The sequence below is a fragment of the Terrapene carolina genome, unplaced genomic scaffold (assembly GCF_002925995.2).
Source record: "Terrapene carolina triunguis isolate 2854851 unplaced genomic scaffold, T_m_triunguis-2.0 Scaffold67, whole genome shotgun sequence".
NCBI classification, from domain to species: Eukaryota; Metazoa; Chordata; order Testudines; family Emydidae; genus Terrapene; species Terrapene triunguis.
Genome location: NW_020664418.1, coordinates 7,450,787 through 7,478,052, shown reverse-complemented (window position 1 = coordinate 7,478,052; position 27,266 = coordinate 7,450,787). Strand labels below are relative to the sequence as shown.

Below are 27,266 nucleotides of genomic sequence, written 5' to 3'. Positions count from 1 at the left end.
GGCCACTATTAACACTAGCTTTTACCTGTAATGCTTAGCTCTAAAATATGCTTGTAATTATTCATTCTTTATTGCCCTTCAGATACTTTTTCCCTTTTTCAGGTTTCCCCCCTACTATTTGCAAGCAGGCTCCACTTGCAGAAAATTTTCAGTTTTTGTTTTCTTCTTCTTAATCTGTTTTCATCCTTGTGAAAGAGTGCAGGACTTAATCCTCACTTATGCTGAGCTCACATTCAGGGAGAAGCCTGCCCTTCTGCCTCCCCCATGCTGAGTCTAGTCAGTCTCCAGCGTAAATTACGGTAGCCGTAGGAGGGCTCTCAATTGATGCTGTCTGGAATGGTTCCCTAGGAATTATTCTGCCAGCTAAGTATCATCAGAGTTCAACATGCTCTGATCCCAACCTATATAGCCTTATTATGCTGCAGCCTCACCCTAGCCCCTTACACTATGCTGGCTCCCTTCACTTCTATGCCAGGAGAACACTCAGCTATCCATTTGGGATAACTTTGTGAGTTTTGCACCACTGAATCAGTGCAGAGGGGACATAACAGGGTCTAAGGCTCTCTAATATATCCTTTGCTTCATTTTCTCACAGCCTAATTGTAAATGTCATGATACGAAAGTTGCTACTGTTTAACTAAAACAACAAGGAGTCCGGTGGCACCTTAAAGTCTAACAGATTTATTTGGGCATAAGCTTTCGTGTGTAGATGCATCTGAAGAAGTGGGTTTTTTACCCACGAAAGCTTATGCCCAAATAAATCTGTCAGTCTTTAAGGTGCCACCCGACTCCTTGTTGTTTTTGTGGCTACCAGATATAGACTATCCGGGTTGGAAGGGACCTCAGATGTCATCTAGTCCAACTCCCTGCTCAAAGCAGGACCAATTCCCAGACAGATTTTTGCCCAAGATCCCTAAATGGCCCCCTCAAGGATTGAACTCAGAACCCTGGGTTTAGCAGGCCAATGCTCAAACCACTGAGCTATCCCTCCCCCCGCGCGCACACATGTACGCACACATGCACACCCCACCCCCAAGACCTAATTAACTGAACGATTGCTGTGTATCATAAAGTATTCATGGTAGAACTATTTAATGAGTATATAAAATATGGTCTAAGACTCTTAAAAGTCAGATCCCAAGATCTCGTATACAATGGACCAATATCAGGGAGGAATTATATTACTTACAGAGTTTTGGAGGAGTAATTTTTAAAACATTTCTAGTCCCCAGTGCTGCACCACAGAATCTGTCGATGGAAGTGCGGAATTCCAAGGTAAGATGCTGTTAATTTGCCATTTTTGACAGGTGGGTGAGTGGTAGATGGAGCCCAGGTAGACCAAAATTTCAAGCCCCCTTAGACTCTTCCTTCAAATCCCCCCATCCCTCAAGCAGACTTTGACACATGTCCCCCTCTCCCAGATAGACTGCCCCCTCTCCAGATCACAGGGCCTGATCAGCTTAGTCCAGATCAGTCCTGTACTATCTCCCCAAGTACTCAGGTTCAGGACAGCCTTTTTCTTTCCATGTGCATCACCTGATTACTCCAACCTACATGTCCTTAGTTTCCAACCTCTTGGATAACTTTACCAGTTTTGGTACAGCTCAGGTCTTACTCTCGGAGACAGTGCCTGCTGTCTTCCGTTCATTTGTGTATGTTCTAACAAACTAGAGGAATTATGACCCTGTGTTTGGAGCAGCACAAGCTCCATTGTAGGTTAGGAGTACACGTAACTAAATAGGAGTTGGGCAGTGGCAATGCACCAGGGCTAAGCACAGAGGCTTCGTACTATAGAACAGAAGAGTTTAGATCAAATGCAAAAGCCTGAAGTAACAGAACTAGAATGTGTTCCCAGTGATTAACTACTGCCCTGTATGTTTGATTTATAATAATTTAATATGTGTGTGTGTATACATATGTGCATATAAACATTATTATGGGATAGCCTCCTGGGTACTTTAAAATAGAGAACCATGTGCACATTCATTTTTATTTTAGGCACAAAGATTTTACAATTTGACTATTTTTGCAGATTAGTTAAAAATTCTTTCCTAAACCTCCCGTTTTACTGTTTGGGGTTTTTGGTTTTTTTTGGTATGCACCAATACTTAAAGCAAGATAGTACTACATGGAGCATTAGGAATAAGCAGTTTGATCGGCTAGATGGGAGGCAGTGATTTATAATGCATTTTACCTTTCACAGAGCATCATGATACATTGGCAACCCCCTCCTGCAGGAACACACAATGGTCAAATCACCGGCTACAAAATTCGCTACCGTAAAGCATCTCGTAAGAGTGAGGTATCCGAGAGCATTGGTGGGACACAACTTTTCCAGCTAATCGAAGGTAAGCTATTTTACATCATTTAGTCAAAACTGAAAAAAGTCACAGTTATCCCCAAGCTCTTGTTATAAGGAGCTGAGGAGGTCCTGATTGTTTCTGGGAATGGCAGGTTTGGGAACAAGGTTCTATACACTCCTAGCCTTTACAGGTGACCTGAAAATGTGCTTTACGTGAGCTAATTGTGGTAAGTTTGGAGACAGCATGGGACAGCAGGTAGGGCAGGACTGAAGTCATGACCTGAGTTCTATTCCTATTTCTGCCATTGGATTGCTGTGCGTACTGGACAAGTCCCTTAAGTCCTCCGTGCCTCAGTTTCCTTATCTGCAAAGTGGAACCTTTGTAAAGGATTTTGAGATCCTTGGTTGAAAAGTGCTAATGTAAGTTTTTTATTGTTGATAGTAGAATTGTACTGAATACATCGTATAACAAAAGTAACCAGGACACTCAACACATAAGTGATTTTAAATGTTTTGTTCATTTTTTTAATCTCTAAAGTCACAAATAGCCAGCCACTGTTTTTGCTATAAGAGAGAAAATAATTAGAGCCCTGCAAATTTGTGGACCATGTTTGCAGATCAGATGTGGATACAAATTTTGTATCCATGCAGGGCTCTAAAAATAATAGCCTAACTAGATGAACACACACTTAAAAAAGGCAATTGCATGATTTGTCCCCAGATCTGCCAGCTCCATGCACAGTGAGTTTCAGTGGTGTTGTGGCGTTCTAGAGTGGAGCAGGACCTCTTCTATTTAGGGCATGTAAAGCCAAACCAAAGTACACTTAGAAACACTTGTTTTGTTTCCGTCCCATCATACCCTTGTCATTAGGGAAATTCAGCATGCAACCCATATCATTAGTACATTTAAATGGGCTCTGTCAGAACAATCTGAATTTTGTAAACTTAACATCAGTTGACAGGTCAATGGAAAATTTTCAGAGGAATGGTATTCCTTTAAAAATAGCCTTCACAATCCAGACTTTACAGCATTCTGTTGTATGAAAATAGTAAAGTGGAACTGATTAGAAATTGTTTATAAACAAAACTGAAATTGAGTGCTCTGAATAGTGCAAATACACAAATACGAGAAATAAATGCTAAACATTTATTATAATAAACTAAAATGTGAATAATGAAGGTGATGCTGAACTGATTTAATTCTAGTGTTCATTTAAAAATTAGTTGATCTGTGAAACTAATATTACTTTAGTTGTACCACAAAGATTTTACGCTCGGGGGATTTTTAAGTTTTGTTTTTTGTTTTTTCCTTGGATCGTTTCCTCCAAGATGTTACATTATCCTTTGAATCCTGGGTTTTTTAAGGCTCTTTGGATATCATCTTGAATTCTTAGCTCCCACTACATAGGAATTGCCACATTGGATTACACCAGTGGTCCATCTAATTCAGTATCTTGTCTGTGACACTGATCTGTACCAGATGTTTCAAAGGAAGGTGCAAGAAATCCCATAATGGACTAGTATGGAATAATTGCCCACAGAGGAAGTGTTTTTCAAACCATGTCAGTAAAGGTTTATGTTCTTTATTTAAAATACCTTAAATGGCACAGTGGTAGGTTTTGGGGGTAATGGTGGATGCTCTTATTCATATGTATGTTTGATACACTGTAATAGTTAATGTACACATTTATCTTCCCATTGCTTTGGTTATAGCTTGTAGATGTTTTTCTAAGAAGAATAATTCACTTTCTACATACTTTGATCACTCAATAGCTGGCACTAAATGCAGAAGGTTAGTTATAGAAATGTGGAGGTTTCTGTTCTGCAGACAAAGGGCTACTAGCGTGAAAAGTAGTCTTTCATTTATCAGCTGGCTATACATGTTGCAAACTACATTCATGCTGTTCTACCAGTGACCTACAGGGAAGGTCTCCAGAGTGCGGTAGTCCTGGGTGTCTGCTGTCACAGTCTGGCTGTTACACTATAATTTGTGTCAGTTTCACTTACTGGAGTCTCACTACAAGTAGTGCTGATTTCCATTCCTGACCTCAGGTTATGCTCAACAGCAGTCTCGAGGGTGAAAGGCCAAAACATAATGCACTTAACTTGCTGGCTCTGTTTCAGGCTCGACCCAAACGATGTCACAACAGCAGCTACAGTGTGTGCATCCACTCATTTAGTTTTGCATTAACAAGCTTTTACTGTCAGTCTGATAGTGAGATTCTTGATGTTTTAATTAGAAATTGTGATTCTTTGATCACCATTAGAGCTCCTATTTTAGTAACTTGTATATTGTTTTTATATTAGGTCTTGAGCGAGGTACAGAATACAGTTTCCGTGTGGCTGCCTTAACAAGCAATGGTACAGGACCAGCTACTGATTGGATATCAGCAGAAACTTTTGAGAGTGATCTAGATGGTAAGGCCCATAAGCATGTTTCTGACTTTAAAGACCTCAAAATTCGTGGACCAGGGTAACTACAAAATTTGGCAGATTTTTTTCCAAAGCAAACATAATTTTGCTCAGTTGTGCTTCCTATATTCTAATTGCACAACAGGACACATGCATTTTATTTATATATAATTTAAGTAGTAGTCACTAATGTAATAAAATTCCTGTCAAGAAATTGGCCTGAAAACTGAAGATGTAAATACTGCTCCTTTACTTTCCATTCTACATATTGTGTTGCCTTCCCCACTAAATAATACCCAATTACAGGGTGCCAACGTCAATTATTAATTATTCAATGTCAATTGAAAAGAAATAATGTAATTGGGTACCTGACTTTAATTCTCCACATGTTTTCACCCTGTAAAAGTGGGGGAAAAAGTTGTTCCTTGAGGCAAACGAAAGTGTGATCATATACTTATTATTTATACAGCAGGCTAGTGTTTTATGAAGCAAATAAAACACAGTGCATGCCCCAAAGAATTCCAGTCTAATGCCCCAATCTTTAAAGGTCCCGTGCTTTGGCAGACTGCTCTGCTTAGGGGGTGTCTTGTTGACTGCAGTGGGGCTGTGTGTGTTCAGTAGTCTGCCCACACGTTGTACATTGCAGGTTGAGGCCTAACTATAGTCATGGTGAAATGAATGGGAAGCACAAAGACTGAGTAGAGAAAGGGAAAATGTGTATGAAGGTAACAATAATAAGATTATGTGGTGACTTAAGTACTTAGATTCACACCCTGGTGATAGGCTGTTTCTTCTTCTACACTTCTTTCTCTCTCACCTCTTCCTTCTTTATAGTAGAGAGAGGGTAAAAGGGCATTTGATTGAGAATGGTAACTATTTGGGTCTGATGGAAGAACCGAGGTTAAGATTTTCAAAGTAGTCTAGGGAATTTAAACCCATATCATCTTCCATTTAAAATTAAATCCTCTAGATGGTTTAAAAATCCTATCCTGAGTCTCTAGGAGGGATTTGAATGAGGAAAGATGGTTTAGCTGGTGCCGTCCAGAATCTGACCAACTGCAGTTGAGTTTGGTAAGAAACAAACTAGTCTTTTAAAAAGTGTCACTTCATCATTTCATGCAAGAACTCTTAGAAACTGCATTCAGTGACAGTGTAAGAGAATATCTTGAAAAACAGAGGTGATTAAGGATAACCAATGTGTGTGAGGCCATGCTTAACTAATCTGCTGACGTTATTTGATGATATATAGCTGCCATGATAGGTAAGGGGAATTCAGTACGTGCACTATATTTTAGATTTTCAAAAAGTATGTAACAGGTTCCACATTGGAGACTAATGGCTAAGGTAAAGAGTCACAAAATAGCAGGCAACATTAGGGAGCTGGCGAGAACACTGCCTTTAGTAGCTTATACAAAAGGTAGCCACAGACAGAAATTTCAGTTTAGAAGTGGTTATGAATAGAGTCCTAGGATCAGTTTTAATAATATGTTAATCTTTTTTTGCATTTCTTTTTTTTTTCTCTTTATCACCTTCCTTTTTATTCCTCCTTTTTTGTTTAAAGCAGCCTTATACTCTGCTCACCTTGGCTCGTGGAAGATTCTCTTGTATAAGGCAATTTTATGGTAGTGTAGTGCCACCATAATGGTGCTTGCACTACCCAGCCTCCTCATGCAGTGGGGTGGCTGTGGCACCTCTGCACACAGCTGATCTCCAGTTGATGGAATGGCCCCTGTACACTGTTGTGAGAAGTTTAGAATGGACCGAGTTTGTACAATTTAATATCTCATTTTTAACATTGTATTAATGTAGTTTTTTATATTTAATAATTGTGAATTTTAATTGACCAGTAATATTAGATGGAGACCATAAGCCCTCTAGGTCAGGCAGGCCAATAGGCATGTTCTGATCTGACATCCAGATCAGTGCAGTTGGTTGAATATTTTCAATAAATAAAACACAGTTCATTAAGTGAGAAACCCTGCAGGCAGGAGCCAGCAGAACTAGCGGAATAGATTTTGTGTGTGTGTGTGTATGTGCGTGTGTGTGTGTGTGTACCTAATATTCATCCATCTTATCTTTTATTTGGAATATTTAACATCTGCCACTGCAGGTTCCACTGGATGGAGAAAGTAATGCAAATAAAAAGCAGCTATTTTTCCTTTACTTTCAAGCAATTTAGTTAAAGGTGCAGACATATATATTAAGTTTGTTTAGTTGCTTATTTTTCAATTAACAATGGTGTTAAAAGCCCTTCATTAAAATTACTTTGGTGCTATGCTTCTGATAGTGCTATGGAAATCCATCTGAACCCAGCTACACAGTTTTGACCTATTTGATTGGATCCTGATTGAGTGTTTGCTATGTTCAGACACTTAATGTGGATTCCACAGGTGCTCCTTTCTGATGATGTCTCAGCAGTAAGATTGCATGCAGTGGGCTCATAACTAGACCAGTGAGGTGATGCAGATTTATGAGAGTATTAAACATTAGCCACATAGTCACAATATGTCTGAGTACTTGCTTTGGTAAGTAAAGGGGGCTTATAGATTTAAAGAGGGACTACTAACCTTGAGTTCACTGGACAAATCACAAGTGATTTATGTAGCAAATTTAATAACTTCTTATTGGCAGTTGTCTACTTAATTCTACAGTGAAGTCATAATCTTTTTGCTATGTCATCAGTCTGTTGTCATGGAAATATTTTTGATGCCAAAAAGTCAGCAATGTGACTGTGGTGCAGTAACATACATAAGAAGTAAATGGTTCGTGAGCATGGAGTGGGGTAAATCCTTTATTTTAAGCAAATTTTGAAAAACTGCAAAGTGGCAAGGAAAATAAACAAAAGCCAGAAAGTTAAATGGATTTGTCTCTGTAGGTAATATTTTGCTCTAGTGTAAAAGTTCTCCTTTATGAAAAGTATTAGAAGTGTGAATTTCTGTATATATTAGAATATAAAATTAGGTTAATTTTGGCAGCACAAGGAGTTAAATTGGGTCTGACAAGCTTGTAAGAATACTTGGTTTCATGATTTTTGTTAATGATAAATCCCTTAAATTGCATTTTTCTTTTTGTAACAGAAACTCGTGTTCCAGAAGTTCCAAGCTCCCTACATGTTCGCCCACTTGTTACAAGTATTGTAGTGAGCTGGACTCCTCCTGAAAACCAGAACATTGTGGTAAGAGGATATGCTATAGGGTATGGCATTGGCAGTCCTCATGCACAGACTATCAAAGTGGACTACAAACAGCGCTATTACACCATTGAGAACTTGGGTAAGGAACATTCACTAACATTGTTTTCTAAATTTTAACTCTGATTTGTATTGGTATTTTCCAAGTAACAGCTTAAAAAAAAAAACAGAACTGTGTTTTTCAAAGATTCTTCCATTATGAAGTGTAGCACGGTGGGCACTCACCGCCACTGTGCCTCCTGCCGGTCATCCGGGAATTAACTCTGTTCCAGCCTCGGAGTGCCTCCTGCTGGCCGGTGTCTTCCTATTGGTGCCTCCTTCCTCCTGATCTTCACCACTTATAGCACTTCAGGCCCCGCATCCCTCCCGGACCCCTTACCTTGGGGTGCTGCCCCACAGCAGTGTCCCCACACTCTGGGTCTCCCCTCCCCGGGGAACCCCAATCCCCTAAACCCACCTCGCCTCAGTGACCCACTGCCAGTCCTCATCTAGCTCCTTCTCTCAGGGGCAAACTGCAGTCTGAAGTGGCCACTCATCATCGGCAAGGGGGTTTGGATCTGCTGCCTTTCTAGCCCCAGCTGCCTCCCTGCAGCCCTAGTACCTCCCCTGGCCTTTAGCAAGGCCTCAGCCTGGGGACTCACCAGGCCAGAGCTCCTCAGCTCTGCCTGTCTTTCCCCAGCCCTGCTCTGCCTCAGATACCCCGCTTGTTGTCCCAGGCACCCTGGCTCTCTCTGCTCCTCAGCTGGAGCCAGTCTCTCTTTCACTCCCTCAGCCTGCCCTCTTATCAAGGTGTGGCTGACTACCCAACCAGCCGCTCTTGGCTGCTTTTAACCCCTTCTTAACCAGAGCGGAGTGACTGCCCTGCTACATGAAGATTCTACATTGAGGTTCGAAACTTAACTGAAATTTATCATAAATTCTGTTTCCTGTTAAAAAGAGAAAAAAGCTAGCATCCCAAGTTCATTGAGAGGAAGCATTGATTTGTTCATACCTTGCAAGTATTAGATTTTCCTTCGAGTATTATAAGAAACCCTTGTGATGAGCACCACCCCACTGTTCTATCACTAAAAAATGAGCTCTCCAAATAAGAAAAGGTCTAAAGATTTGGAAAACAAACCCTTACAGGCTGTTTTGTGGCATCTAGGGAAAGTGCTTTGAACTGAAATGTGTGACAATACAGAACTTTATTGGGGCCTAGGATAGTAGAACAGGGCCTAGGATAATATGGTAATATTATAGAAACTGTTGGGGTATTTTTCCTCAATGTTATCTCAATCTTGCTCCAGTTAAAGACTTGGTATGAATACAGACATCCTGCAGTATGCGAGAACTCTTGTACGTTCTGATACACGAAGCATGCTGGAAGAAGAAGTCTTTGAGAAAACTCGCAGTTCTAGTTTTGCTGCTTATTGGATGCATTTCTCTGTTAACAAGTAAAGCAGTGAGTGATGTATAGAGAAACTAGAGGCAGAAAATAGAAGTAACTAACAATTTGCAATGAGAAATTGTACTACAACTACATGTGAATTTTTCTTCCATCAGATCCAAGTTCCCACTATGTCATAACTCTGAAAGCATTTAACAATGTTGGTGAAGGAATCCCACTCTATGAGAGTGCAGTGACCAGGCCTCATACAGGTAAAGGACAGTGTTTGCCTTCTTTTACTCATAGGTGAAAATTATAGCCTTGAGTCCCAGGAAACAATCAAAGACATGAGAAAATGCATAATGCAATAGAGTTTTATTCTCTGTGTCCTAAACTGGTTCACATTATTGCCTTTGTGGTTAACTTCAATTGTTAAACCAGCTATTAAACTACCCAAAACTCTATGTTTGGTTTTGGTTTTAAATTCTAGAATTTACCCTACAAAAACTTATAAATGTTCTGATTTCAGAATGTGGCTTTAACTGTGTAGTGCAGATGATACATGTACACTTTGAAAAATCTGGCCCTAATTTTTTCCTTTTATGTATGTCTCAGAAAAAGGATAGCATTTATCTTTCAAGCTGAGATGCTGATTATAATGCATGCATTCTCTGTATGATGTGTTTAGGTCTTGTTTTGCAGTAACCACATTAAATGAGGCATTAGGATAATGTTTTTCATCTTGTAATAAACCGATAATAAACCTGATATTATCTTGGGCTTTAAGCAGAGTAATGCATTAGCCTCTGTGTTGCTGTTATCCTATGTCTCGTTCTGCTTCTTGGCATTGCTAACATTGTGTAGCATTTTGGCCTTGTTTTAAGACATAATTCATCAGATGTGAACATTGTTGTGAGTTTAATCTTTCTTTTGAAGACCAGGAATTCTGCTAGGTTTTCTAGAGTACCTTGGAGTTTGAATTCCCTGAGTCACTGAATATTTCATATAACATGGATTTTTTCCCCAAAAATGCTCTGAAAGATGATACTTCTCCAGTAATCTTGTATGAAACACTAATTACTTATACCTAAGAAGTCCATCTTGTTCTTCTCATATCATTGTTTTCTGGAGAAAAAATAAGTGGATGTTTTTGAGGCAAATAAAGCCAAAGGTTTGAACTAGTATCTTATCCTGAAAGTACTTTATATGGTGATTGAAGTTCATAGACGTTAGCATGGTTACGTGATGAACTTTACAGGATATTTTTATTCATAACCTTTGCATTAAGAAGCGATCGGGATGGAATAATTACTTTGCTAATCTTATGTTCCCTATTAACTCTGGCTTTTCTCTCTTTTTCTCCATTCCTCATCTTTCATTCCATTGTATTACCCTGCATTTCCTTTTTTGTTTTTGTTTACATTAAAATGCCACATTCTCCCTTTTTAATTATAATACACGACTTTTTACCCATCAATCCTCTAGACACTTCCGAAGTTGATTTATTTGTTATTAATGCTCCATACACTCCAGTGCCAGATCCCTCCCCCATGATGCCACCGGTGGGAGTTCAGGCTTCCATTCTGAGCCATGACACCATAAGGATCACTTGGGCAGACAACTCTCTGCCGAAAAATCAGAAGATCACAGATGCTCGCTACTACACGGTCCGCTGGAAAACAAACATTCCTGCAAACACGAAGTACAAGGTACTGGAGGCTGAACAACATCAACATAGTTGGTACAATGTAATGAACACAGATTCGATGTTCTGTTTTGTGTTAATTGTGATTAGAGCGCTGAGATATTTGATGAGCAAGCAGTTTAGATTTGGGTCCAATTGAATTTGGCATGAATGGACTCCCATTTACAACAATATCCCTCAGTTTAGTAATCACTTTAAAGGTTTTTATAAACTTGATCTAACTGGACATTTTGGGGTCTATTTTTTGTCAATAGTTCTGTATAATATGGAGTGATATATCTGAGTGGATAGAAGAATAATCTCCTTTTTGGGGTGAAGGTAGGTGGAGGAAGACACTTGCAGGATTAATTTCCTCTGCTGGAGTTTGGATGCTAAAAAATAGAGAGTTTGTATTCTTCATTTGGCCTTGGCATAATCTGTTTGCGTGAAGGACATGGGCTCACCTTTATGGGGCCAGTAGCACAGTAATACTGTGTATGTTACTAATGGCTTCTCTTCAGACAGTAGTGATGGGAATCTGAATTAATGGGGTGAGTCAAACTGAAAGATATTTACCCTACTTCATGTAAAAGGAAAAAGACAAGCCTTTCGGGTCATACTAAGTTGATGATAAAACTATTTTTATGATGGTGATTGTATAAAAAATTTATAACTATTCCATTATGACATTCCCTGCTTCTCAGACTTTTCTGTATATACCATACCAGAGACAGTTGATTTCAAGATTTCTTTGGACTAACAGTGACTTGAAGGCCTGAAAAATGCTGACTGTACATTTCAAGTTAGAAATGAGCCTCAAAAGAAATGGTTATTACATTTGCCAGTTAATGGAGCTCCTTTTATGCTCCTTTACAGAGCAATCTTATTACAAACCACAAATGTTATATTGGTATGAAAAGATACATGGTTTGTGTGTTACGCCTCTAAAGGCAAGTATTATTTATGAATCCACATTCCTGAGTCACGTGCACTGGGCATCTCGGGAGCCATTTATACAGTGCTTGTAGCTTTATGAGTTAAGACCCTATCGAAGATACAGTACTATATGAATTGCTCCCATAATGCTCTGTGCTGGTGACCAGATGACTCAGGAGAGTGGATTCATAAATAATGGACCAAACATAATACATAATAATGAAATAAAATTGTTCAAAATTCCTCAATTCAAAGTGTTTTCCTCAGAATGCATAAGCATCAGACCCATTTGTGTTGCCATCATCATCTATCCCAGAGCATTAACAGTCTGTGCACTGTTTGTTTTTTCTCTGATTCAGCCACATACTCTTTACTGTTTTATGGAGCAATAACGACTGCTGATTTTCAGCCCACTAAAGGGCAAAATCTCTTGAGCAGGTCCTGTCTGTTATGCTGGTGAATTTCAGCCAGATCCTTGGTATTCTTAATTAGTATGAACTGATGAATGTGCGTTGTTGCCAAGCCCATTTCCAGTGACCTTACTATTAAGTGAACATACTGGGGCTATCAGTCTCAGTGGAGTTACTCATAGGTTCTCTGTCAGACTAATTGCCACTGACCAACCAAGTTCTCTGACTTGGAACCAGCTGGATGCAGTGTTTGCATGGCACTTTCATCTCACAGTTTCTGGCAGAGGAGGTTCAGAATTCTGACAAGCTTCTAAGGAAGAACATGCCTTGTCCCTTATCAAAGTAACCCTGTGCAGTTCATCCCATTAGGAATCAGAAGCTGCCTTCTGAATCTGCAGTTTCAGAAGAATCTTCTTATTATGCCAAGTTCCACAATAGTGTAGGCCCATGGAAGGTCATTAAGTGTAATTTTGTTGTCTCAGCACATCTCGGGTGTTCAACTCTAAGTCAATGATAGATTCTTCCCTTAAACATCTCAAGATGGGATTCCAGGAAGTTGTGTAGATCCCTTACTGCTGATCCCTTTTCAGGAAGGAGCTAGGACATCCATCAGTTAGGTGGCAGTGCCTATGTCTCAGATGACCCCAGTATGCAGATGATATATATAAAGCTTTTTCCTTCTGTTATGGAGAATAGGTTTTAGGTCTCCAGTAGATCCATCACCAGATCTGTTCCTATTTCTGAGTACATTTAGTGACTCTCATTACGGATTTGCAATTACCTCAATCTTGATGCCTCCAGTGCTGCAGATGTTCAAGCCAGTGTTTCACCCATCAGTGTCTTCAGCTAACTGCATGTTGACACAGTCCATTCATAACTTGCTGCTTTTGATTCCCCCTCGTATGTTGAAATTGGAGAAAATATTTAGAACAAGATGGGGTTGTAAACCTCAAATAGAAGTTCTGAAATTACAAATCCAGGAACTCGCTTTTCCTGAGTTTGTACGTAGGGTAACTATGAAGAGCTTCATGACACTAGAACAGATAGGAAGTATCTCCTGAAGCTGAAGTATTCTACCTGTTGCCAACCAAGAGGATGCATTGGTTTGACATGTCAGAGAGCATTTTTCAAATTGTCTTTGTTGCTTGAATGCAGTTGTCCTACACACAAAGTGCATTCATCAGATGGTGGGTTCCAAATAAGTAAACCACTCGTTTCTGGAGTTTAGCTCTTTTAGAAACCTATAGAAGGAAAATAGATTTTTGCAGGATAAAATTTATCATATATAATTATAGTACTAGTTAAGCAGTATTTAGTATCATGGGATATCACTGCCACTTTCTTAAAATAGTAAATGGAACAAAACAATGAATGAAATTGAAAGTACGGTATATCAGGCCACTCCAGTTTGTCTCCTTGGCCTTGTATTGTGTGAAAGGGCATTCAATGAAACTGAAAGGCAGGCACCAAATTTAAAACAGACAGAAGAAAATTCTTCTTTACACAATGCACAATTAACCTGTAAAACTCATACCTGCCAGGTGTGACTGAGGCCAAGAGCTTAATAGGATTCAAAAAAGAATTGAACATTCATATGGATAAAGAAGAATATCCATGTTTACTCTGGCAAGGGGGGAAAAGTATAAAGTTTATTAACTCTCCTATTTCAGGGTGTAACTTGTGTGACAGACCCAGACCAGTGGGGTACAGGAGTCTGGTAGAGGGCAAATATACTGGTCACTGGATGAGTAGTTTTCTGTTCCCTGAGTGACCAGAGCAGGGGCTGTACTAGAGTAATCAGGAACCTGCTAGAACCAGTTAAGGCAGGCAGGCTAATTAGGACACCTGGAGCCAATTAAGAAGCTGCTAGAATCAATTAAGGCAGGCTAATCAGGGCACCTGGGTTTTAAAAAGGAGCTCACTTCAGTTTGTGGTGCGAGTGTGAGGAGCTGGGAGCAAGAGGCGCAAGGAGCTGAGAGTGAGAGGGTGTGCTGCTGGAGGACTGAGGAGCACAAGCGCTATCAGACACCAGGAGGAAGGTCCTGTGGTGAGAATAAGGAAGGTGTTTGGAGGAGGCCATGGGGAAGTAGCCCAGGGAGTTGTAGCTGTCATGCAGCTGTTACAGGAGGCACTATAGACAGCTGCAGTCCACAGGGCCCTGGGCTGGAACCGGGAGTAGAGGGTGGGCCCGGGTTCCCCCCAAACCTCCCAATTGACCTGGACTGTGGGTTCCTCCAGAGGGGAAAGTCTCTGGGCTGTTCCCCAACCCACATGGTGACTCTCTGAGGCAAGAAAATCCGCCAATAAGCGCAGGACCCACCAAGATAGAGGAGAAACTTTGTCACACTTGCCTTATGGACAGATTATTACCTAATTGTCCAGACCAGAGTGACTTGTTCCTCTGAAGCTTCTTGTACTTGCTACTGTCAGAGGTTCGATATTGGGCTAGATGGGTCATGATCCTCTGTGGTACTTCCTGTGTAAAGCTGATGAAAACCACTTTTGAATATGTGATTTCATGTTAGCTCAAGTACTACAAATGGAGTACTTTGCTTTTTTTTAAAGTGGCAGTCAGTAAACAATTACAAGGAACTATTAACCTCTAGGTTGCAATAACTGCTCCACCCAAGATTAAATTTTCTTAAAAGTAGGTTGCTTTGCCTATGCATCTAATATTTCTTGGTAAGACTGATTAAAATTGAAATTTCTAACAGTCATTTCCCCTGTCTTTATTCTTTCTCTCCTTCATACTTAGGGCCCTATCAAATTCATGGTCCATTTTGGTCAATTTCACAGACATAGGATTTTAAAAACCATAAATTTCATGAGTTCAGCTATTTAAATCTGAAATTTCATGATGTTGTAATGGTAGGGGTCCTGCCCCAAAAAGAATTTGTGTGTGTGTGTGGGGGGGGGGTAGCGAGGTTATTGTGTGTGTGTGTGGGGGGGGGGGTTTGCGGTACTGCCACCCTTACTTCTGCGCTGCTGCTAGGGGCGGCCCTGCCTTCAGAGCTGGGCAACTGGAAAGTGGCAGCTGCTGGCCGGGAGCCCAGCTCTGAAGGCAGAGCCACTGCCAGCATCAGTGCAGAAATAAGGATGGCATGGTATGCTATTGTCACCCTTACTTCTACGGCTGCTGCCTGCAGAGCTGGGCCATCAGTCAGCAGCCGCCGCTATCCAGCCTCCCAGCTCTGAAAGCAGTGCAGAAGTAAGAGCGGCAATGCCGCAACCCGCCTAAAATAATCTTGCGACCCCCCCCCCCCCCCCCCCCCCCCCCCCCCCCCCCCCCCCCCCCCCCCGCAACCGTCTTCTGGGTCAGGACCCTCAATTTGAGAAACGCTGGTCTCCCCTGTGAAATCTGTATAGTATAGGGTAAAAGCACACAAAAGACCAGATTTCACAGTCTGTGACATGTTTTTCATGGCCATGAATTTGGTAGGGCTCTATTCATACTGATCCTGATGAAACCGAACTAGTCAAATCCAAAAATAGCTTTTCATTTCTTTGAACATTCAAAGCACTCTGTGACTCCATTTCATTTGGCAAATAGAAATTTTCCTGATCTTTTACTGGGATACTTTAAAAAGGTTTCATTGTATACTTTACATCAGAAATAAGAGTTTTATTGCCTTTAAACTTCTGTCCTTTTCATTCAGACGGTATTCTCTCATTATTTTCAAGGAATGTGACTTTATAGATGCTTCTTTTTCTAAAGGTAAAGATTATTACCTGTAAGTAAAATTCTCTGAAGGTAGCAATTATTTATGGCTATATATTCACATTGTCCAGTTTTGAAGTTGCCAGTCACTTCATTATGCTTTTAGATTAGAGGTAGAGCCAAATAAGGAACCAGTTATATTATTTATGTATGCATCAGGTATACTATTTATACTCAAGCCACATACAGTACATACTGGACAGTTTAGCCCAAAGGCAGAAATGGTAACTAAATGAGTCATATTTCTGATTACCTGTGCTGGAGGCCATGAGTGATTTAAGAAAGTCTGTCCACAGATGGTCCTCCTTTCTGCAAACCAGCATACAGGTATAGAAAATAAAAACATTTTTTTCCTGGAGTCTCAGAGAACCAACATTTTTTAGCTAGTTTTTGAACTCATTAGATTTCATCTTAGAATTCTGACATAATTTTTGAAAAATACTCAAATTGCAAGATGGATTTTTAATTTTAGCTTCCCTTTATCATTCTTTCCCATAGTTAGTTCATTTAGTGGAGCACTGTAAATTAAACACCACCAGTAGACAGCTAAAAGTCTTGCTGCATAACAAGTATGTCCTAGACCTTGTGCATTTACATTTATGATCGACTAGTATTGAATGCTCTTGCTGATTACAAAAGGAACTTCTCGTTTCAGATAGAGTAAATGATTAATGAATTTGCATGGTAGAGCAAAAAAGAATATTGAGAGAATTAATGGCTATGGTTTTCAAGTGTTGGTAATGTTATAATAATGCTTTAGGCACTTACCTTAGCCAAGCGTATTTGACACCTTGTAAATGGTGTTTTTTGCTTCAGAAGTTCCTTATACTTTGTGTTTCTTTCAGACTGCAAACACAACCACCTTGAGCTATTTAGTGACCAGTTTAAAACCAAACACCTTGTATGAATTCTCTGTGATGGTGACTAAAGGTCGAAGATCAAGTACTTGGAGTATGACAGCTCATGGAACTACCTTTGAATTAGGTATTCACTTGTGTCTTTCTGGAACTGTTAACCATTTCAATGAGATGAATAAAGTCAGTCCTACCCCAATGCTGATTCTTTGCATAGACTTAAAATGGCAGTCCTCTGCTGTTGCTGATGTGGGATTTGGGGGAGGGAGGGAACAGAGTGGGGGCATTCCTGATATTAATATTCTTTGAAAGTCAATGAAGGGGAGATTACATAAAAGAGAGAATTGTGATCAAATTACAGAAAATAAATGGATAAAATGATCTGCAATTAATGGATGGGAAAGAAGAGAAAGAGACATATGTTTTAAATATCTGAGAAATCACATCTTAATAGCAGCTACTGAGAAAAACCTTGTAATTAATAATGACAGTTTGCTTAAATTCATTAATTATAGAACAAAAATGAGATGAGCCAAACTATTCTGAGAACTTTAGTGCATAGAAATTTAGTTATCAAAATCAGCCCTAAATTCGTCATCTCCTCATGAATTGCCTAGGCAGCTATCAGAACTATAGGAGCTGTAAACTGTGCTTACAAACTACAGAACTGTTGATAGCATTACAGCTGCTGGTAGAAGCTGATGCCTAATGAGCATCTGTAGGTTGCAGAACCCCTCTGCCCCAGACCTGTCCCCCGGTATCTTATTTTTCACCTGCAAGATTGGTCAAAGAGCAGGGAGCATTCACTATCTCTATGTTAGCTTCCAGCTATTTTCACTTTAGCTTAAATTTAGCTTTCTTAGAATCATAGAACCATAGGATCAGAAGGGAACACAAGGCTCATCCAAGACAGATGTTTATCCAGACTCTTTTTTAAAACCTACAGTGAAGGAGATTCCACGATTTTCCTTGCCAGTCTGTTCCATTGTCCTACTGTTCGTACAGTTAGGAAGCTTTTCCTGAGATTTAATCAGTGACGTTATATGAAAACATGAAAATCTCAGCTTTCATTTAAAACATAAAGTAACTTTCTAGTCCTTGTGTTTGTGGAGAAAAACTTGAAAACATGACCTTAGTGTGCCCAAAAGGCTCAAAAACCAGAAAACAAGTAAAAAAGTACTCCTAATGTATCTTTTTTTTTTTTAAAAGGTTCATGATTTAATCCAGTCTCCTGATTTTAGGTCCCTAACTGATGATTTTTGAACAGTTGGGGTTGGCAATGCTGCATAGGACTTTTTCCTCAACTACTGCTGAAGAAAGGTTTGTTCTTCTTCAAGTAGTGTCCCTATATGTGCTGCAGTGTAGGAGTGCTTGCATCCCTGTGCTGGTGATCGGAGAACTTTGCTAGAAGTGTCCGTTAGGCCTGCATATGCACTGTCTCTCTTTGTGTGCTGTCTCTCCAGCTCGCGTTGACTAACCCCCCTCAGTTCCTTCTCAACCACCCCAGCAAGAGATGAAGTCATTAGCAGTCCATTAAGACTATCACTTAATTTACATACCTATAGTTAGTTGGTCTACTACTTATAGTTCTAGTTGTAGTCATCTTCTCCTTTCTTATTTTACCCTTGAAAATAAAATAAAAAATACATTAATTTCTTTCCCGTTCTTTCTCCCGTGTTGGGGATCCTTCCCACCCAATGGGGTATGCCTGGTTCGTCAACTTCAGAAAGTGCCTCACTTTTAAAGAGGCCATCCCGATTGCAGACAAGCACTCTCAGTGCATTCACTGCCTCGGGGAAGGCCATACACAACAGAAGTGTGGTCTTTGCCATCAACTCCAGCCAAGATCCCGCAAAGACAGAGCTCTGCCAGAAGATCATCTTCATGGAGGCAGCTCTCTGACCCCAGTCGCCTGATAGACATGAACCTTCCCCGCAGCATTCTACATCTAAGGGCTGTGGGTCAAGGAAACAGGCTGCAGATCCCTCTCATAAATCATCTAAGAAGAGGGTGGGAAGTCCCCACAGTGATCCCCAAGATAGCCATAATCATTCACCATCTCACTCGGTATCTTCGGCATCACCAGCACCGAGATTATCTCAGTCCAGCACCTATGGATCACAGAGACCGACAGCAACTGAAACTTCTGACAGGCCTACAGACCCGATGGGCATGGGCACTGAGTCATCAGCCCTGAAGGACCGGGGTAAGCAATCTTCTAAAAAGATGCTCCTGATTGGCACCAACAACGATGGCTCGCCCAGCACTGGCGCAACTAGTCTGGACAAGATCCCCGTCCTCCCTGGCACCACCACCAATGCCGGGACAATCAGTACCGGCAGAATCCCACCATTCCAGAGACCTCCACGTGCCGGATGCACCGGAGTCCCCATCTCTTGGTATCAAGACCTTTGCACCAAGCCTCCACCGAGTATGGGAAGTATCCCTGTTGCCGTGCCATGCCCCTCTGCCCTCTAGTGAGGGTTCAGACAGTGAGCCAGAGGAGGTAGTGTTGCAGTACTCCTCCCAAGCTCCATATGGTGCTTACTACCAACAGAGACCAAGGATATACACACAGATGGCCCCACCAGCACCATCCTGGTATGGCCACCCATGGGTGCCATCGCTAGGCTCTATGCTACCACCATCCCAATGGCTATATTGGGACCCTTGGGTGGCGCACCGCCAGCATGCCTCTCAGTCTTCGAGCCTTGCCCAAGAACCCTGGAAACAGGCCCCCCTTGGCCGCAGCATCCAGAGCTTCAGAACCGCCTCAAGTCATAGAGGAACAGCAAGCTGGTATAGAGGGGGAAGCGACACCAAGGATCATATCGTCTTATTCTCCAGATGAAGCCATCATGCCTCTTCCACCATCTTTGGCAGACAACTTTTGTCTCTCCCAGGAGCTGGCAAAGAGAGTGGCAGTCATTCTCTAGATACCATTGGAGAAAGTCATGGACACTCCTTGACATTCTCCACTCTGCCTCCTCCTCAAGGATCACCCTCCTGATTAATTAAGCCATTTTAGACCCAGCAAAGACCAACCTGCAAGTAAGTGGACAAAAAATACTATGTCCCCACTAAGGAATCTGAATTTCTATTCTCCCACGTACCACCCAACTCCATCGTGGTGGATGCCGTCAACTTCCACGACCGATCACACTGTCGAGCTACTCCCTACGACAGGGACTGGAAGCGCCTTGACCTTTTCGGTAAAAAAGTGTATTCCTCAGCCATTGTACAATTCCGTATCGCCAACTACCAGGCCCTCATGGCGAATTATGATTACATAAATTACTCAAAACTGAATGACTTTATTGAAAAGATGCCAGAAGCACATTGTGGCCAAATTTAAGGCCTTTATCCAGGAGTGCCAATTAATGGCAAAGACATTGCTTCAGTCTGCCCTCAACGTGGCTGACACAGCGGCTGGGTCTATCTCCACAGATGTGGTGATGCAAAGAGTGTCATGACTCCATTTGTCAGGCTTCCCGAAAGAGGCACAGTCCACTGTTGAGGGACCTTCCTTTTGAGGGCATGAAGCTCTTCGCCAGGAAGACTGATGCCTCCCTTCACAACCTGAAGGACTCCAGAGCTACCCTCCGATCACTGGGTATCTATACATGGAACAAAAGAGATGATTTAGTCCCCCATCCCCGTGTAGAACACACACATCTCAGTACCAACCTCAACACCACTACGAGCTGCAAAGGAAGAAAAGGAAATTCCCTAACCACAAACCATCTGGTCCACAATCTTTGTCCCAGCCCTTTACATCTAAGCACCACTTTTGACGAGCCGGTCAAGGAGCCATTAGACCACTCCCTCCGACTGACACAGCCGACCATGCCAATTTGGCCACTGATTGGCAGCATTCCACATCACCCGGGAATGCATAATGTCGGACCAATGGGTCCTAGAGGTGGTTCAAACTGGGTACTTCATGCATTTTACCTCCCTACCCCTTCAACAACACCCTTCTCGGTCCCTCTTCACGGATCCTTTTCACAAAAGTTTACTACAAGAGGTAGATCGTCTCCTATAGTTATGAGCCATTGAAACAGTACCTCAACATCTACAAGGCAAGGGGTTCTATTCTTGTTATTTTCTAATACCCAAAAGGAAGGGAGGTTGGAGACCCATACTAGCCCTCAGAGCTCTCAATAAGTTTGTCAAGGCTCAAAAATTCAAGATGATCACCTTATGAAGGATCATTCCAACTTTGGAAAAGGGAGACTGGTTTTCGACCCTGCCATACCTATCAATGAAAACGGCCTTTCTCACAGCAATTACCTTGCCAGGAGAATAGGAGAGAGAGCGGCTCTGGTGACACATCCCCACTACATGGTATTTTTTCCAGACAAGGTTACTCTCAGGCCCCATCCAAAATTCATCCCTAAGGCAACCTCCCCGTTTCACATGCATCAATTGATTAACCTTCCAATCTTCTACCTCAAGCCTCACCAAGACAACAGGGAGGCTATATTACATGCTCTAGATGTCAGGAGAACCCTGGCCTTCTATCTGGACAGGACAAAGTCCTTCAGGAAGTTCTCTAGACTTTTGCTCTCCATTGTGGAAAGATCCTAGTGCTCAGTTACAGAAGGCAGCACTGTGGAGCCGAAGATGGCATCAGATGTGGAGTCCCACTATGATCACATAGTGTTCTGCGAAAGTGTGCCCAAAGGCTCTCCAAGTGGGTCTCAAATTGCATCAGCTAGTGTTATCAAGTTCGCAACATAATCCCTCCAGACTCTATTCATACACATTCAACAGGGTCGATCTCCTCATCTATTGTCTTCTTCAAGAATGTCCCTAGCTCAGAGATCTGTAGAGCAGCGACATGGGAGTCAGTTCACACTTTCGCAGAACACTATGTGATCACTGGGACTCCATCTCCAATGCCATCTTCAGTTCTGCAGTGCTGTCATCTGTAACTGACCCGACTCCGAAGTCCTGGCCTTCCAGAAGGGATACTGCTTGGGAGTCACCTACAGTGGAGCATCCTTAGGGACACTACGTGGAGAAGAAGTTACTCACCTTGTACAATAACTTTGGTTCTTCGAGATGTGTCCCCCTACGGGTGCTCCACAACCCACCCTCCTCCCCTCTACTTCAGAGTTCTTGTCTATGACTCTGTTGTAGAGAAGGAACTGAGAGGCGTTAGCCCACGCACACTGGCTAGCCTTGTGGCACAGCACGAGGAGAGACAGTGCATGTGCAGGCCCAATGAACACTGCTACTGAAGTTCTCTGATCAGCAACGGAGGGACACAAGCACACCTATAGAGGAGCAACCACAGGGGGACACATCTTGAAGTGCCATTGTTACTGCACAAGATGAGTAACTTCTTGTTGTAGTTCAAGCACAGGCCTGGAAATCGGAAACCTCCTGAGTTCTAGTCTTGACAGTGTTCCTGGTTCTCTCATCCTAGCCTTGTCTAAGAGGTTGATTCATGCTTAGCTTAAGTCCATCCCTGTTCTGTAGAGCACTTGAACACCTTTGCTCGTTTGTTGAATTGGGGCAATAGTTACTAACCTTTGAGCCTCACTTCCCCCATCTCTATAGTGGGGATAATAATACTTAGTAACCTAACACAGGGGATGACAGGAGGATTAATGACCAGGAGGTAACATACATAAAGCACTTGGAACAGGAAAAGCACTATTACAACACTAACTAGTACTCTTACTGAATTCAGTTTCCATGGCAGATGTAGTTTGCTAAAAATTACATAATTAGAAGTCTGTTTTTTATAGTTATATAGTTCCAAGGCATAGCTGGTTATTTAATTGCACCTTTGGAGAGATCAGCTCTATGCATTTCATTACCATTAATCTGAGCCCCATCTGGGTGTTTCAGTTCACAATAAGATTCTGATTCACACATTTAAGCCTTTAACTGGGGTAAAAGGCCTGTATCGTTTCCTCATTTTTGTGCAGGAGGGATGGTGGGGAGAAGACCTCTGCCTCAAGCTACTAAAAAGAAAAAAAGGGCCATGTATTCATCATATCTGTTTCCAGAGTTCAAATAAACCTCAGTTAAAAGAGAGCAAGAGAGATAACACCTCTGTAGATGCAGACTTCCTTGCAAGCCATCCAGAAACCTGTAGTCAAAGTGAAGGGTCTCTCAGAGGTTACAATTAAAAACCTCCAGGAGTTTACCTTGGTGTTTCAAATGTGTTCATGGTGGAAAATTGCCTTTGCAAGATCTGAGCCCCAGAGCAAACATTTTTGTATAGAGATAAATTTTATCTTTTATGTTTTATTATTTTACATAAAAACAAAACATGGAATGGTGTCTTTACAAGTTGATGGGATTTCAGGAATGTTAAACTATTGTGGACTACCAGTCAGTACTCTTAACTAGTAGCTTTGCTTCTACAAATATATTGTCTGTTTAACAAAAAAAAAGACAATAATTGAAGACACACGTTGTTTATCCAATCATGATCCACAGCATCTGTTGGTCTGTAGAAATAGATAGCTCCTTAAGGAAAGGAAATATTATGCACCATATGGCATTGGCCATTTTAATGGAGTAAATCATTAAAACTGCTGCCCTAGAATGGTAGATTTACCTTGCGATTAAACATACTGGGTTTCTATTGCTGGGCACCCATACTTCTGTGGCAAAGCAAGTTTAAAAGGATGGTTATGAGATCATTTACATGCATTCAGTGAGATCACTTACATGCTTCTAATGAATGTTTGGGGTTTTTTTGCAGTTCCTACGTCTCCACCAAAAGATGTGACTGTGGTGAGCAAAGAGGGAAAACCTAGGACAATAATTGTAAACTGGCAGCCTCCTTCTGAAGCCAATGGCAAAATTACAGGTGCAGTTTGTGTGTGCTCTCTGAAGTGATCCTGTGTCCTTATTTTTGGTTTACTGAGCTTGGGAGGGTAGTTCTAGGAGATAGGATATCTCCATCAATTTTAATTTAAGTTGTTTTAGGTAGATTTGCTGTATGTTTGCCTACTTTCAGCTCCCCATCCACCCCACGTCTTCAGTATTGCATAGGCAGGTTATTTAGTTGGTGCTTGGGGTTGAGGGGTTGATTCTGTGCTCTGGCTGACTCTGACAACAAGGCAGGATTCAAACAGTGTATGATGTATGCCAGTAAAATGTACTTCCTGCCTAGAGCCAGAAAATTGGGGAAACCTAAGGGTGTTGTTTTAGAAAATCTTTGAAATGGAGAGTCCAAGTAAACAGAACTCTGAGGGAAAGGAAACTTGTAACATCCATTTCAGTAACCTCTTTAAAAAATGTCTTATGTTTAATATGGTCTGATAATGAGTCCTTGGACAGCAAGGAACAAGGGTTGTGTATCCTTTTGGAAAGAAGAGACTCTCCTCATTGCAATAGTGCAAGTCTCCTGTTTCTAGCTTTCATTCTGTACTAGTGGACTTTAAACCTGAACTGGTCTGAGTCTGAAAATCAGTTACTCCACATTTAATCACTTGCGAATTATGCAGCCATCTCAAATCCATGCCAATAAAATCTTTATACCACCCCATCAAGTGTTCCATGTATGTGTATGTGAAAAAGAAAGAGACAAACTTAGATTTTTAATCCAAAATTGTTATAAAAATCCAGGCACAAAAGTTGCTTCCCCACTCTTAAAATTATGATGAAGATGAAAAAAATAATGTGTTTGCTCACCTGGATTAAGCAGAATTTTACAAGACTAAGCTTTATTATTGTTTGAATGTGCAGCTATCACAGCTGAATGTTTTAAAAATGTTTTGTAATCACGTTTGCAATCACATTATAAAAGGGAATCTGATAAAATGATTGCATTATGTGAAGCATTAGAATTCCCTTTATATGTCAGTTGTATGCCAATTCCACATTTTACAGGAACATGTGAACAGACTGTCCTCTGGTGGATTGAATAGAAAACAAGATACTAAATAGCTCACAAAGTGAGCACTGGCCTTTCTGTGCACTGAGGGAGACAGGGTCCTGTGGAAAAAACAGTATGTGATCATGTCATTAAAGACTGTATCATAATGCATACGCACAAAAGGGGTGAATTAAGGTTGCACAGGCAACTTTATTTGTAGCATTCCCTAACTTCTACTGGCTTGTTTGCAACCATAATAATGTTTTTTTTTTAACATAACTTTAGGTGTCTTATATGCAGGGCCGGCTCTAACTTTTTTGCTGCCCCAAGCAGCAAAAAAAAGCGCCGCCCCCCCCACCCCCCACCGAGCGCCGCGCCACCGGAGCCCACCTCCCCCGCCAAGCGCCGCGCCACTGGAGCTCCCCCCACCCCCCCGCGGAATGCCGCGCCGCGCTGCCCCCCCCGCCACCCCAAGATTGGCCGCCCCTTACCAGGTGCCGCCCCAAGCATGTGCTTGGTTGCCTGGTGCCTGGAGCCGGCCCTGCTTATATGTAAATAAACATTAAGAAGTGCAATTTCTGGGTTCTACAGGCCTTTGTTATACAATATATTGAAAATACCAACCAATTAATCGAGACAAAAATAAAGAGTGTTGTCTTCAATTGCATTAATCTCTGGATTTGATTGCCACTTTACATGCTGCTCCTTGCTTAGGGCAGATCTTAGCTGCATTGCACGGGACCAGCCCGGGGAATAGAGGTGGGTGCCACCCACCTGCATGGAAGAGGAAGTTACAGCTCTGTGGAGTACGCAACCCCTTCCACTCTTCTACCGATGGTACGGGTAGTCCATGCAAGGGAGAAAGGGGACATCAGATATCCCCTTGTGCAGGTGCATAGGGCTACTGATATTTAGCCCTGTATTTGTTAATGAGTATTTATTTTATGCCATTGTTTCTACCCATTCACTGTCATTAAATATATATTATAATCATGTTGCCAGTTCATCATGGTGCCATACATACAGTATATTCAATAAAAGATTATGTTGATTTAATATACCTTTACAGGCAATATGCAATTCTCTTGAGGTTTACGTTTTTTCGTTGTTAATATAAACTGAGAGATAGCAAAAAGTTGTAACTACTTTTTTTTTATTTATTTTTAAGCTATCATTTTTCTCTAAACTGCTAATATTTGAGGAGGGAACATTCTTATAATAGTCCTCAAATTATTATTTTACATTGTTTTCATATGTTTGGAAAAGAAGATGGAAATAATGGAATTCTCTGTAATTGAATGTAGGATCATTTTGATATTTTAAGTGGCATTGTTATACTTTATGATATAATACAACGGTTTAAAATTTCCCATAGGATGTGTATTTAATATTTAAATGATTGCTTATATATTGAAACAAAGGAGGTTGCGGTTCTCAAAAGCCCCTCAGTGGTTTAAGAGCACCTATTCCATCTAAAGTCAATAGGACCTGTGCTCTGGAGTCATTTAAGGAGCAACAAAAATCCCACCCTTTAATGCATAAATTTTATCTTATTGGTACCTTTGAACAGGATACATCATTTACTACAGCACAGATGTGAACGCTGAGATACATGATTGGGTCATTGAGCCTGTGGTGGGAAACAGATTGACACACCAGATCCAAGAGTTAACCCTTGATACGCCATATTATTTCAAAATCCAGGCCCGCAACTCCAAGGGCATGGGGCCTATGTCGGAGGCAGTACAGTTCAGAACACCCAAAGGTAAAATCTCATGTATGTTCTCCAGCATTTCCTAAAATACCTGTAGGAAAAGCAACTGGGAGCATCAATTCTGTATTGAATATGGGCTGTGGAGGAAAAGATGAAGTTTGATTAGGGAAGATGTTTTCTCTTCATTCTTCCAGCAGCTCTTGGCTGGAAACAAACGCATAACCCAGTTTAAACCCATATGTTTGTGGAGATTTATTTTTAAATTAATTATTGGCCCATATGTCACCAAGCTGTTATTACATAGTCAGTGCCGTAAGTGAGCTTCAGAAAAACTGACTTCTAGTTACCTAAAGACTTCAGGTGCAGTGTGTTGCATCTGCCCAACAGTACAGGCAGCAGGATTTGCAAATAAGTTCTTATTGGTCTGCGAACAATTACATGGTAATGTCATGGATGATATAACATGAACAAGTATGATATAACTGCCTCTTTAATCAAGAGATGCTTGTTCATGGGTAACTAGTGAAAGGGTAGGAATGAACAAGACATTGAAAATATGTACCAATTAAGGAAACATGGAGAAATCATTGTATAGGACAGATGTTAATGTAGATAATATCTGTAAGGAGAGGTGAAAAATAACCTTGCAAAAAAGGTATGTGTCGATTTAATATCTAGGAGTATTGTTTCTATGTGAGTTTTGGTGTTTAAAAATGGAAGTTTAAATCTCTAACTAGTTTTTTTCTGCTGTGTGAAGTTCTTTAAATACTGCCTGTCACTTCTTCAGCCTTGGTGATCTTTCTCTTGTTTTTTACTCCCCTGTGCTTATCCTGG

At 41.2% G+C, this 27,266-nt stretch overlaps 1 protein-coding gene across 4 annotated transcripts in view; it reads left to right on the top strand.

Annotated features, from left to right (window-relative positions):
* Positions 1 to 27,266, top strand: part of NEO1 (neogenin 1) — a 530,841-nt gene that overhangs the window by 451,288 nt on the left and 52,287 nt on the right. For all 4 annotated transcript variants that reach the window (XM_026648200.2, XM_026648198.2, XM_026648199.2 and 1 more), the window contains exons 12-20: positions 1,226 to 1,275; positions 2,204 to 2,348; positions 4,610 to 4,720; positions 7,792 to 7,986; positions 9,447 to 9,542; positions 10,804 to 10,979; positions 16,864 to 17,002; positions 23,600 to 23,707; positions 26,289 to 26,483. In XM_026648200.2, the coding sequence (XP_026503985.1) occupies positions 1,226 to 1,275; positions 2,204 to 2,348; positions 4,610 to 4,720; positions 7,792 to 7,986; positions 9,447 to 9,542; positions 10,804 to 10,979; positions 16,864 to 17,002; positions 23,600 to 23,707; positions 26,289 to 26,483 (1,215 nt within the window). The remainder of the gene's footprint in view (positions 1 to 1,225; positions 1,276 to 2,203; positions 2,349 to 4,609; positions 4,721 to 7,791; positions 7,987 to 9,446; positions 9,543 to 10,803; positions 10,980 to 16,863; positions 17,003 to 23,599; positions 23,708 to 26,288; positions 26,484 to 27,266) is intronic.